Below are 14,448 nucleotides of genomic sequence, written 5' to 3'. Positions count from 1 at the left end.
TTGTTCCGGTCGTACAGTGTCAGAGTGTACAGTTTGACACAACAGTTTTGGTCTTGGACGAGCTCCGGCGCCACATGAAACCGTCGCTGGACCCAGCCTCACTTCCAGCACGCCACCTGCAAAGCTCCCTGATGACTCTGCACTGCTCAGGTGAATAAGGGATGGACTGGAGGAGGAGGACGGGGCAGTAGAGGCTGACGTCGTGCAATGGGGGGTTGAAACACCACCTGCTTTCTGAAGCCTGGAGCAGAGAGATGGTTGACTTTAGGAAGAACACAATGGTGGTGCAGCATCCGAGCCGTGACAGAAGCAGACTTAATATACTGGTCAGGAAGGACTCGTGTCAGCAGAAGATGTATTTTCTAAATCAACTGAACGCTCAGACAACAGTGAAGGTTGTAGTTTAACACAGTCTTTGGAAGTCCGTTTGTTTATGAAGATACGGTGCTTTCTGTATTAACAGTGTGAGACTGCAGCGATGGCAGCACAGCTTCTAGGAATAAGACCAAAACAGCAACCTGAATTGATTAGCACTAATTATATTATGTGTGACTGACAAAGCGCCTGAGCAGCAAGTACCATGTGTTTCTGGTCTGCCATAAACAAATATTAATACAAAATAATAATATTTTACAAAGGGTATTTGTGTACAATCAAGGAGAATGTGAAAGTCTTAAACTGCCTCAACTGATGAATATTTTGATAATGTGGTCTAATGATGCCAACCCAGCCCACCAGCTTTTACTGCATATACGTATGGTTTGCTACAGCGACACTGGTAATATTATTATAAGAATATAATAACCAATGTGGAACAAACTACGGTATCACGTAATATTGAGCATGTCATGCTTTGGAGCTTCGGGCCCGTTCGGTAGCTGTCGGGTCTTTCCGTACAGCTGCAGAGAATTACGTCACAACTGATAAAAAACAGCAGCCAGAGCTCCGCGTCGCGTCTTTCTGCGTCGATCCGCTTGGACAAGAACCACTTCTTAAGCTCTGTCGAAAACCCACCGAGGTATGAAAATTTCTTCCATTCTGACCGAATTGCCCCTTTGGAAACATTGCACACTGTAACGTCAACTTAGTTACGAGCTTTAAATGTGTTTCCTGTCCCCGCTGTGGCTGCGCTAGCTCGGTGGCTAACGTTAGCTGCGGGCGTTCCTTCACCGATTATTACGGTACGATAGTTGAAATAACGACGGAATAAGCCGATAAGCGGGCCGTGGTTTTACTTGACGTCTTGTTGTGTTCGCTCCGTGGTGACGTTACCGTTCGCCGAGCGGCACCAGCTGGTTTTAACGTCCGTCGAGCGGCGTTGCTTTAATACGAAATGGTTGATTAACGTTAAACACTGATTCGACATATTTTACGTCCGCTAGCACAAATATCGTCGTGTTTTCCGCCTTGACAGCGCAACGTTAACGTTATGCTCGCGCCGGTCCATCGTGTTAAACCGTTAACAGCGAACATAACGGGACGTTAACCCGCGGGTTGGTCATGAGCTGCTAGCGGTCTACTAGCTAGCGTTAGCCCGCTAGTTATTAACGCTGGTTCACAAAAGACACCGAGGCGGATCCACCCGGGTGTATTTATATTCATTGGAACAGTTGCTGAATCGCATTTTGCGAGTTGCTCGTCTTGCCTCGATGAATGGAATAGCAGCGGGGCGGCGATGGCCTGGTTACGTAGGCGGCTGCGCTGTGGTCGGCCATGGCGGACGGGGAGCCGCCCAGTGCACCTCGGCACAGACGGCTCCAGCTGCCGGGCCTCCCGTCACTGTGCGGTGACCCGGCGGCTCGCAGTGTCTCTGCGCGTGTCCTCTGCTGTGGGGCCCGCGCGCTCGGGTCGTTTGTGAGCGGTACGGACGGTGCTTTGTCAGCGGCTGTGAGGAGACGCTGCCCGGCAGCGATACGACGATAGTCGGTGAGGTATCTACGGTTGTGTACGTGACTCGGTAACATGAAGGCGCGACATCGCACTCCTGCTACTGACTGACCAGGAGACGGACTTCGTCCGGGTGGTGCCAAGTTCTCCACATATCCACCGCCCCCACTGCCCCCACCCTCGAGAGGGCGTCCGATAGAAGGCTGCAGCACACTGGCTACGATCACCATGGGAACGAAAGCAGCATCGTTACTGATCACGTTATTAATCATGTGGAAAGAGCCCAGCTCTTGCTCTTTCATATCTATGAGTCCATGGGATTTACTGTGTTAAATAGTTTAGGCCAGATACGCTCCATTTATGCTCTTATTGTCATGTTGATTGGATATTACCTTTTATTTTAGAAAAGAGAACAGTGTGTGTGTGTGTGTGTGTGTGTGTGTGTGTGTGTGTGTGTGTGTAAAGAAGTCTGGATATTGTGTATATAGTCTTGCATGCATGATTTAAAATATTAATGTTGCATATTTAATGGAGTTGGTCCATAGCAAGTTCATGTGCGTATAGATTTGCTTCATGACGAGAGTTAATTTATTCATCCATCCATCCAGTGACCTCCCTGATGAGTGGCGTGGTTGCACATCGTAGTCACAGCTGGCTGTTACACTGACCTTAAGTTTGGGTAAAAGGGGTTAAGCCCCCTGCCAGCCAACATACAGTCGGAGAGTATTATTGATCCAGCCGATGATACCTGAGCCTTTTTTAAGCTCGTCAAAGAATAAACAGGCGTAAAATGATATGAGCAGAATGTAAGAAAGCTCATTATGTTTTACAAAAGCACAAAAACTAAATGGGACCGCTCTTTGAACTGTATACCGAAAATATCTTGCATATATTCCCACAGTAGATTCTATGTCCCTGTAATCTGCCTCATTTGAATTGGATAATCTTATTATTACTAGTTGATTACATCTCATATGGGAAATTGTATTGTATTCTTCTGCATTTTACAACTGACTTGGACATCTTTGGGCTCCTTTTTATCTTGTATATATTTACAAGATAATAAATAATTTTAATTCCGTTGTTGATCTGCAGCATAACGGGACTTGGTTCCCACCCATGGAATGCAAAGTGGACCCGTTGGGATGTTTGGAACTAGGCATGTCAGGAATCAGGAATCGGGAAACATTTATTGCCAAAATATGTCAAACATACAAGGAATTTGTCTTGGCGGTTGGTGCGTGACAGTAGACAGTGTAACAATAGACAACAAGACAGCAGTGCACAAGTAATACAATCAAATGAAATGAAATGCTAATGCTATGGGTTAGTAGAATAATGTGCTCGTGTTGGTAGAAGAGCACTCACAGAGGGTGGGGTCAGTCCTTTCTGCAGGGTCAGCTCTGCAGTCATTAGTCTGCCTCTTTTGTTTTTCTTTTGAATAACATTGATCGCTTGCAGCATTTGAGCGCAGCTGTAAAGCCTTTATTCATACAGTGAACACAAACCTGCATATTTCTCTTCTCTAAACCCAAATTAGGTTTTTCATTGTAACTCCAGTCTGACCGTGACCCAGATCAAAATAGATTGTGTGTTAGGCCTCCAGATACTGCACAGCCGGCAAACTCGTCTTACTGCTGGCTTGAACTACTTTCCAGACATTTTGAGGCAGTTTGATCGGAAGAGTCTGTATTAAATATCCAGTGCTTCTTGATGCATTGACTTGTGAAACATCATCGTGATGAACTTCCCACATAATGCTCGCTGTGAAAGCATCTTCCTATTCTGACTGTGCACTGCTGATGGCCTCTTATTGATTGCACAATCAATGTTATGCCCCCAAACAGCCTCCCATTACTAGACCCAAACTCAAGGTAACCTCCCTGTCTGTCTCACTGTGTCTCTGTGTATGGGTTTGCACAGGAGAGGTTGTGGGGCAGCGATGATGATGTGGGATGGGGGAGAAGTGGAGCGGAGGTTACTGAGCGACGCATGGGCTGGGCTGCATCTTGGCTGGCTCTTCTGTACAGCGTAGTCACTGCAGGTGCAATGCGTCGGTCTGTGCTGCGGAGTAGATGAGCCTCCACCAACAGATTAAGGACTCCAGATGTACCCATTCCTGCAGACTAGGACCTCTGAACAACAACGATCCAGGCTAGACATATCTGATGTGTGTATGATTTTGTTTCTACCAACGTAGGGCTGTCTGCATGGAAATGTCATTTCTTGTCATGAGGATTTGGTAAGTGCGCAGCGATTGAATTGTGCATGCGTTTGTCCGTGTTGGACTTTTCTGATGAACCAGGACCATCGCGCCTTAGCAGTGAGTAACTCTACAGCACGTCATCTGTTAGTGTGATATTCTTTGCAACGAAATGAAGGTGTGGTCTTATCTTAAAGGGAAGTAGAATACGCTATTGTGCTTTTTTTTTAAACAGTACGATGTTTTATGCTCCAGAAAAATTGGGATTTGACTCTAACTGGTTATCGGCGCAGTAGAAGTTGTCAAACTGACAGGCAGGAGCTCAGCAAATATTAACGGGACCACTGATTTGTAAACCGTGACGTGGATTATGTTTGATTCTATTGGTATTAAGTGAATAGTTGATAGTTAAATGCTACACATTTCAATGATCAACTACAGTTGCTTCAAATAAATAGCTGATTTAGCCCGTGGCAGTTAATGTGTACGTGTAGATCTCATATAACCTGCTATGATGTCTTCATATATGACTACTTGGGTGAGGGAATTGACCTGCAAATGATAGTCAGCCGCGCGTTGTCCACAGGTTCAGTTTAAGGGGTCTTCGTGCTAACTGTTCCTCAGTAGGAAGGGGACGTGACTGGTCTCATGGGACTCCCATTTCCCGCAGAAGCATTCAGCCTCCATCCTCCCAGTATTGCGTCAGTAGGACCCCAATTCATCACACATGGCTCACCATAGTCATCGGGCGTTGCTGAGTAAATGACGTCATCCCGGATGAGGAGTTCAGGAACGTCAGTGCGATCTGTAAGACTGATGGGAGCATGCGGCACCGAGGCCCTAATGTGGCTTCATGGGAACATTGCAAATAGGCTTCAGATGTTTATCAAGTGGAATGACTGGCATTCCACCCTCCGCACTCCTGAGGGTGTAGCAGGTTCTTCTACATATAGCATGTAGTTTGTTTGGGTTTAGATTTGTGTTCTAACCCACAGATTGATCAGTAGGCTTTTCATGAACAAGCCGTGTTATTCCTGTTGTATGACGGCAGTCTAAGAACAGGCAGCTGGAGCGATGAGGCAGCAGGGGTGTTTATTCTTCAATGCTCTGCTATAATGCTAATGTGTTTGCGTCGTTTCCAGAGAGAGGTGGTAATAGGAGCAGTGTCTTTTGTTGCCCTACCCATAAAGTGGACTTTTCAATGCGGATGACTTTGAAAGTCACATGCTGCTGGCATAGTTCCCAGTGGCCAGCGTTGCATTCTTGATGTGCCTGTAAGCGGAGGTAAAGGGTGAATTAGGGTTGTATAACTGCACCCATCAGTGAAACAGAAGTCCGTAGTATCAGTGTGTGTGTGTGTGTGTGTACGCAGAGCAGCAGGGAGCTGAAGAGAGGAAGCTGTTATCTAGGCATCCATGGTGGGACAGAGTGCTATCAGCAGTCACAGGGCGGTATTTACTGGAGCCCCAGTTCTGTGAGGTCATGTGACACAAGTGTGACGGCAAGCGCAACGTGTAGTTTGGTGCCTTATTCTCCGACACATACAAACAAGTCCTTAGACCATGGAGCAATCGGAATGTGCTCATCTTCATGGACTATTTTATTGCCTTTATACAATCTCTATAAGCAAATAATGAAGGTTCTAAGGTTGAATGTCCTGCTTTTTTTCAAAGATCTCCTGCTTGTAAACGTGTGTAATCTTAAGTCAGAGGGAATTCATTCTTAATTCACGTTTCTTCTCTTTCATCATTATGTGTGGCATTCACTGCTGAAATGCCCTGAGCAAAGCGGTTGCCTAGTAACAACCATTCGGCGGTGCACAGCATAGCGCCACAACCGCATGCTTGATACACAGTCGCTGCTGACACGAAGACTTTATATTAAAGCAAACTTCTCCTACCACTCCGTTAATAATGTACCCCCTAAAAGACCCCTTCACAAAGAGTCACATGTTTGTGGGGCTTCTGCAGCCCCACGTGGAGCCTGATGTTGTGTTGAGGCTGTAATTGCGAGTAGGGATGCAGAGGTGAAATTTCTGGTACGTTTTGGGAAAGTTTCCATGGAAAGTTAAGCTTGGGAGTTTGTACCACGTTTGTTAAAGTCTTTTTACCGAGCATATTGATTACTTGGTCAATGTGTTTCCAACATGTGTGATATTTCTTGTTGGTAGCAGGACACCCATGTGTGTCATCAGTCTTCTATCCGTGCTGCTCACAGGTCTGTTGTTACGTTTCCGCTTTCCAAAACCCATTTCTTGGGTTCTATGAAATCTCTTTTGAATGTCGGGATGCGTAAGCAGATGTTCGCGCAGCTCCATGTGTCAGCCCCCCTTTTGCCGACAGCGCTGTGCAGAATGAGTCTGTTAAATCCCAGAGCTGTAAGCCCCCCCCCCATCCCCCCCGTGCCCTGGGGCGAGCCAGGAGGGGGGGCGTCTGTCCCGCTGACTGCACTAATCCAAGTGTAGCCATGGACCACGTCTCTCTTTGTCTCTGCTACATCAACAAAAATCCAGCTCATCTACAGTCTGTGACACTCCACTTGGGGTTTCTCTGACCGTAGTTTGGTGTTGCACCCCCCCCCCCCCCCCCCAACCCCCCGGTCTGTTGATGGGTGGGGTGTGGCACGGAAACACAAAATGTTTTCTCTACTAAGCACCGGTTATTAACCGGTAAAAGCCCCCAGAGTTTTAAAAATGCAATCGGGTAAAAAAGAGTTTACACAATCTTCACAACGTGCCCCCCATTAGAAATGAAGCTAGTTTTAAAGGGCCGTTCTATCAAGGTCGCTAGTAGACGTTAGTTTTTAGTTTTTTACAACTGACTTGGACATCTTTGGGCTCCTTTTTATCTTGTATATATTTACAAGATAATAAATAATTTTAATTCCGTTGTTGATCTGCAGCATAACGGGACTTGGTTCCCACCCATGGAATGCAAAGTGGACCCGTTGGGATGTTTGGAACTAGGCATGTCAGGAATCAGGAATCGGGAAACATTTATTGCCAAAATATGTCAAACATACAAGGAATTTGTCTTGGCGGTTGGTGCGTGACAGTAGACAGTGTAACAATAGACAACAAGACAGCAGTGCACAAGTAATACAATCAAATGAAATGAAATGCTAATGCTATGGGTTAGTAGAATAATGTGCTCGTGTTGGTAGAAGAGCACTCACAGAGGGTGGGGTCAGTCCTTTCTGCAGGGTCAGCTCTGCAGTCATTAGTCTGCCTCTTTTGTTTTTCTTTTGAATAACATTGATCGCTTGCAGCATTTGAGCGCAGCTGTAAAGCCTTTATTCATACAGTGAACACAAACCTGCATATTTCTCTTCTCTAAACCCAAATTAGGTTTTTCATTGTAACTCCAGTCTGACCGTGACCCAGATCAAAATAGATTGTGTGTTAGGCCTCCAGATACTGCACAGCCGGCAAACTCGTCTTACTGCTGGCTTGAACTACTTTCCAGACATTTTGAGGCAGTTTGATCGGAAGAGTCTGTATTAAATATCCAGTGCTTCTTGATGCATTGACTTGTGAAACATCATCGTGATGAACTTCCCACATAATGCTCGCTGTGAAAGCATCTTCCTATTCTGACTGTGCACTGCTGATGGCCTCTTATTGATTGCACAATCAATGTTATGCCCCCAAACAGCCTCCCATTACTAGACCCAAACTCAAGGTAACCTCCCTGTCTGTCTCACTGTGTCTCTGTGTATGGGTTTGCACAGGAGAGGTTGTGGGGCAGCGATGATGATGTGGGATGGGGGAGAAGTGGAGCGGAGGTTACTGAGCGACGCATGGGCTGGGCTGCATCTTGGCTGGCTCTTCTGTACAGCGTAGTCACTGCAGGTGCAATGCGTCGGTCTGTGCTGCGGAGTAGATGAGCCTCCACCAACAGATTAAGGACTCCAGATGTACCCATTCCTGCAGACTAGGACCTCTGAACAACAACGATCCAGGCTAGACATATCTGATGTGTGTATGATTTTGTTTCTACCAACGTAGGGCTGTCTGCATGGAAATGTCATTTCTTGTCATGAGGATTTGGTAAGTGCGCAGCGATTGAATTGTGCATGCGTTTGTCCGTGTTGGACTTTTCTGATGAACCAGGACCATCGCGCCTTAGCAGTGAGTAACTCTACAGCACGTCATCTGTTAGTGTGATATTCTTTGCAACGAAATGAAGGTGTGGTCTTATCTTAAAGGGAAGTAGAATACGCTATTGTGCTTTTTTTTTAAACAGTACGATGTTTTATGCTCCAGAAAAATTGGGATTTGACTCTAACTGGTTATCGGCGCAGTAGAAGTTGTCAAACTGACAGGCAGGAGCTCAGCAAATATTAACGGGACCACTGATTTGTAAACCGTGACGTGGATTATGTTTGATTCTATTGGTATTAAGTGAATAGTTGATAGTTAAATGCTACACATTTCAATGATCAACTACAGTTGCTTCAAATAAATAGCTGATTTAGCCCGTGGCAGTTAATGTGTACGTGTAGATCTCATATAACCTGCTATGATGTCTTCATATATGACTACTTGGGTGAGGGAATTGACCTGCAAATGATAGTCAGCCGCGCGTTGTCCACAGGTTCAGTTTAAGGGGTCTTCGTGCTAACTGTTCCTCAGTAGGAAGGGGACGTGACTGGTCTCATGGGACTCCCATTTCCCGCAGAAGCATTCAGCCTCCATCCTCCCAGTATTGCGTCAGTAGGACCCCAATTCATCACACATGGCTCACCATAGTCATCGGGCGTTGCTGAGTAAATGACGTCATCCCGGATGAGGAGTTCAGGAACGTCAGTGCGATCTGTAAGACTGATGGGAGCATGCGGCACCGAGGCCCTAATGTGGCTTCATGGGAACATTGCAAATAGGCTTCAGATGTTTATCAAGTGGAATGACTGGCATTCCACCCTCCGCACTCCTGAGGGTGTAGCAGGTTCTTCTACATATAGCATGTAGTTTGTTTGGGTTTAGATTTGTGTTCTAACCCACAGATTGATCAGTAGGCTTTTCATGAACAAGCCGTGTTATTCCTGTTGTATGACGGCAGTCTAAGAACAGGCAGCTGGAGCGATGAGGCAGCAGGGGTGTTTATTCTTCAATGCTCTGCTATAATGCTAATGTGTTTGCGTCGTTTCCAGAGAGAGGTGGTAATAGGAGCAGTGTCTTTTGTTGCCCTACCCATAAAGTGGACTTTTCAATGCGGATGACTTTGAAAGTCACATGCTGCTGGCATAGTTCCCAGTGGCCAGCGTTGCATTCTTGATGTGCCTGTAAGCGGAGGTAAAGGGTGAATTAGGGTTGTATAACTGCACCCATCAGTGAAACAGAAGTCCGTAGTATCAGTGTGTGTGTGTGTGTGTGTACGCAGAGCAGCAGGGAGCTGAAGAGAGGAAGCTGTTATCTAGGCATCCATGGTGGGACAGAGTGCTATCAGCAGTCACAGGGCGGTATTTACTGGAGCCCCAGTTCTGTGAGGTCATGTGACACAAGTGTGACGGCAAGCGCAACGTGTAGTTTGGTGCCTTATTCTCCGACACATACAAACAAGTCCTTAGACCATGGAGCAATCGGAATGTGCTCATCTTCATGGACTATTTTATTGCCTTTATACAATCTCTATAAGCAAATAATGAAGGTTCTAAGGTTGAATGTCCTGCTTTTTTTCAAAGATCTCCTGCTTGTAAACGTGTGTAATCTTAAGTCAGAGGGAATTCATTCTTAATTCACGTTTCTTCTCTTTCATCATTATGTGTGGCATTCACTGCTGAAATGCCCTGAGCAAAGCGGTTGCCTAGTAACAACCATTCGGCGGTGCACAGCATAGCGCCACAACCGCATGCTTGATACACAGTCGCTGCTGACACGAAGACTTTATATTAAAGCAAACTTCTCCTACCACTCCGTTAATAATGTACCCCCTAAAAGACCCCTTCACAAAGAGTCACATGTTTGTGGGGCTTCTGCAGCCCCACGTGGAGCCTGATGTTGTGTTGAGGCTGTAATTGCGAGTAGGGATGCAGAGGTGAAATTTCTGGTACGTTTTGGGAAAGTTTCCATGGAAAGTTAAGCTTGGGAGTTTGTACCACGTTTGTTAAAGTCTTTTTACCGAGCATATTGATTACTTGGTCAATGTGTTTCCAACATGTGTGATATTTCTTGTTGGTAGCAGGACACCCATGTGTGTCATCAGTCTTCTATCCGTGCTGCTCACAGGTCTGTTGTTACGTTTCCGCTTTCCAAAACCCATTTCTTGGGTTCTATGAAATCTCTTTTGAATGTCGGGATGCGTAAGCAGATGTTCGCGCAGCTCCATGTGTCAGCCCCCCTTTTGCCGACAGCGCTGTGCAGAATGAGTCTGTTAAATCCCAGAGCTGTAAGCCCCCCCCCCATCCCCCCCGTGCCCTGGGGCGAGCCAGGAGGGGGGGCGTCTGTCCCGCTGACTGCACTAATCCAAGTGTAGCCATGGACCACGTCTCTCTTTGTCTCTGCTACATCAACAAAAATCCAGCTCATCTACAGTCTGTGACACTCCACTTGGGGTTTCTCTGACCGTAGTTTGGTGTTGCACCCCCCCCCCCCCCCCCCAACCCCCCGGTCTGTTGATGGGTGGGGTGTGGCACGGAAACACAAAATGTTTTCTCTACTAAGCACCGGTTATTAACCGGTAAAAGCCCCCAGAGTTTTAAAAATGCAATCGGGTAAAAAAGAGTTTACACAATCTTCACAACGTGCCCCCCATTAGAAATGAAGCTAGTTTTAAAGGGCCGTTCTATCAAGGTCGCTAGTAGACGTTAGTTTTTAGTTTTTTACAACTGACTTGGACATCTTTGGGCTCCTTTTTATCTTGTATATATTTACAAGATAATAAATAATTTTAATTCCGTTGTTGATCTGCAGCATAACGGGACTTGGTTCCCACCCATGGAATGCAAAGTGGACCCGTTGGGATGTTTGGAACTAGGCATGTCAGGAATCAGGAATCGGGAAACATTTATTGCCAAAATATGTCAAACATACAAGGAATTTGTCTTGGCGGTTGGTGCGTGACAGTAGACAGTGTAACAATAGACAACAAGACAGCAGTGCACAAGTAATACAATCAAATGAAATGAAATGCTAATGCTATGGGTTAGTAGAATAATGTGCTCGTGTTGGTAGAAGAGCACTCACAGAGGGTGGGGTCAGTCCTTTCTGCAGGGTCAGCTCTGCAGTCATTAGTCTGCCTCTTTTGTTTTTCTTTTGAATAACATTGATCGCTTGCAGCATTTGAGCGCAGCTGTAAAGCCTTTATTCATACAGTGAACACAAACCTGCATATTTCTCTTCTCTAAACCCAAATTAGGTTTTTCATTGTAACTCCAGTCTGACCGTGACCCAGATCAAAATAGATTGTGTGTTAGGCCTCCAGATACTGCACAGCCGGCAAACTCGTCTTACTGCTGGCTTGAACTACTTTCCAGACATTTTGAGGCAGTTTGATCGGAAGAGTCTGTATTAAATATCCAGTGCTTCTTGATGCATTGACTTGTGAAACATCATCGTGATGAACTTCCCACATAATGCTCGCTGTGAAAGCATCTTCCTATTCTGACTGTGCACTGCTGATGGCCTCTTATTGATTGCACAATCAATGTTATGCCCCCAAACAGCCTCCCATTACTAGACCCAAACTCAAGGTAACCTCCCTGTCTGTCTCACTGTGTCTCTGTGTATGGGTTTGCACAGGAGAGGTTGTGGGGCAGCGATGATGATGTGGGATGGGGGAGAAGTGGAGCGGAGGTTACTGAGCGACGCATGGGCTGGGCTGCATCTTGGCTGGCTCTTCTGTACAGCGTAGTCACTGCAGGTGCAATGCGTCGGTCTGTGCTGCGGAGTAGATGAGCCTCCACCAACAGATTAAGGACTCCAGATGTACCCATTCCTGCAGACTAGGACCTCTGAACAACAACGATCCAGGCTAGACATATCTGATGTGTGTATGATTTTGTTTCTACCAACGTAGGGCTGTCTGCATGGAAATGTCATTTCTTGTCATGAGGATTTGGTAAGTGCGCAGCGATTGAATTGTGCATGCGTTTGTCCGTGTTGGACTTTTCTGATGAACCAGGACCATCGCGCCTTAGCAGTGAGTAACTCTACAGCACGTCATCTGTTAGTGTGATATTCTTTGCAACGAAATGAAGGTGTGGTCTTATCTTAAAGGGAAGTAGAATACGCTATTGTGCTTTTTTTTTAAACAGTACGATGTTTTATGCTCCAGAAAAATTGGGATTTGACTCTAACTGGTTATCGGCGCAGTAGAAGTTGTCAAACTGACAGGCAGGAGCTCAGCAAATATTAACGGGACCACTGATTTGTAAACCGTGACGTGGATTATGTTTGATTCTATTGGTATTAAGTGAATAGTTGATAGTTAAATGCTACACATTTCAATGATCAACTACAGTTGCTTCAAATAAATAGCTGATTTAGCCCGTGGCAGTTAATGTGTACGTGTAGATCTCATATAACCTGCTATGATGTCTTCATATATGACTACTTGGGTGAGGGAATTGACCTGCAAATGATAGTCAGCCGCGCGTTGTCCACAGGTTCAGTTTAAGGGGTCTTCGTGCTAACTGTTCCTCAGTAGGAAGGGGACGTGACTGGTCTCATGGGACTCCCATTTCCCGCAGAAGCATTCAGCCTCCATCCTCCCAGTATTGCGTCAGTAGGACCCCAATTCATCACACATGGCTCACCATAGTCATCGGGCGTTGCTGAGTAAATGACGTCATCCCGGATGAGGAGTTCAGGAACGTCAGTGCGATCTGTAAGACTGATGGGAGCATGCGGCACCGAGGCCCTAATGTGGCTTCATGGGAACATTGCAAATAGGCTTCAGATGTTTATCAAGTGGAATGACTGGCATTCCACCCTCCGCACTCCTGAGGGTGTAGCAGGTTCTTCTACATATAGCATGTAGTTTGTTTGGGTTTAGATTTGTGTTCTAACCCACAGATTGATCAGTAGGCTTTTCATGAACAAGCCGTGTTATTCCTGTTGTATGACGGCAGTCTAAGAACAGGCAGCTGGAGCGATGAGGCAGCAGGGGTGTTTATTCTTCAATGCTCTGCTATAATGCTAATGTGTTTGCGTCGTTTCCAGAGAGAGGTGGTAATAGGAGCAGTGTCTTTTGTTGCCCTACCCATAAAGTGGACTTTTCAATGCGGATGACTTTGAAAGTCACATGCTGCTGGCATAGTTCCCAGTGGCCAGCGTTGCATTCTTGATGTGCCTGTAAGCGGAGGTAAAGGGTGAATTAGGGTTGTATAACTGCACCCATCAGTGAAACAGAAGTCCGTAGTATCAGTGTGTGTGTGTGTGTGTGTACGCAGAGCAGCAGGGAGCTGAAGAGAGGAAGCTGTTATCTAGGCATCCATGGTGGGACAGAGTGCTATCAGCAGTCACAGGGCGGTATTTACTGGAGCCCCAGTTCTGTGAGGTCATGTGACACAAGTGTGACGGCAAGCGCAACGTGTAGTTTGGTGCCTTATTCTCCGACACATACAAACAAGTCCTTAGACCATGGAGCAATCGGAATGTGCTCATCTTCATGGACTATTTTATTGCCTTTATACAATCTCTATAAGCAAATAATGAAGGTTCTAAGGTTGAATGTCCTGCTTTTTTTCAAAGATCTCCTGCTTGTAAACGTGTGTAATCTTAAGTCAGAGGGAATTCATTCTTAATTCACGTTTCTTCTCTTTCATCATTATGTGTGGCATTCACTGCTGAAATGCCCTGAGCAAAGCGGTTGCCTAGTAACAACCATTCGGCGGTGCACAGCATAGCGCCACAACCGCATGCTTGATACACAGTCGCTGCTGACACGAAGACTTTATATTAAAGCAAACTTCTCCTACCACTCCGTTAATAATGTACCCCCTAAAAGACCCCTTCACAAAGAGTCACATGTTTGTGGGGCTTCTGCAGCCCCACGTGGAGCCTGATGTTGTGTTGAGGCTGTAATTGCGAGTAGGGATGCAGAGGTGAAATTTCTGGTACGTTTTGGGAAAGTTTCCATGGAAAGTTAAGCTTGGGAGTTTGTACCACGTTTGTTAAAGTCTTTTTACCGAGCATATTGATTACTTGGTCAATGTGTTTCCAACATGTGTGATATTTCTTGTTGGTAGCAGGACACCCATGTGTGTCATCAGTCTTCTATCCGTGCTGCTCACAGGTCTGTTGTTACGTTTCCGCTTTCCAAAACCCATTTCTTGGGTTCTATGAAATCTCTTTTGAATGTCGGGATGCGTAAGCAGATGTTCGCGCAGCTCCATGTGTCAGCCCCCCTTTTGCCGAC

General features: G+C 46.0%; 1 protein-coding gene across 21 annotated transcripts in view; it reads left to right on the top strand.

Annotated features, from left to right (window-relative positions):
• Nucleotides 1–829: 829 nt before the first annotated feature.
• Nucleotides 830–14,448, top strand: part of sptan1 (spectrin alpha, non-erythrocytic 1) — a 34,627-nt gene continuing 21,008 nt past the window's right edge. For 14 of the 21 annotated variants that reach the window (XM_078088321.1, XM_078088317.1, XM_078088315.1 and 11 more), the window contains exon 1: nucleotides 11,827–12,075. In XM_078088321.1, coding sequence (XP_077944447.1) covers nucleotides 12,013–12,075 — 63 coding nt within the window. In that variant the 5' untranslated portion in view covers nucleotides 11,827–12,012. Of the gene's footprint in view, nucleotides 1,019–11,826; nucleotides 12,076–14,448 lie in introns of those variants that run through there. The other 7 variants (XM_078088325.1, XM_078088322.1, XM_078088326.1 and 4 more) reach the window with 2 other exon arrangements.

The sequence above is a fragment of the Gasterosteus aculeatus genome, chromosome 14, assembly GCF_964276395.1.
Source record: "Gasterosteus aculeatus chromosome 14, fGasAcu3.hap1.1, whole genome shotgun sequence".
Taxonomy (NCBI): domain Eukaryota; kingdom Metazoa; phylum Chordata; class Actinopteri; order Perciformes; family Gasterosteidae; genus Gasterosteus; species Gasterosteus aculeatus.
Note: the sequence above shows the minus strand (reverse complement) of the source record. Positions and strands in the feature narration are given on the sequence as shown.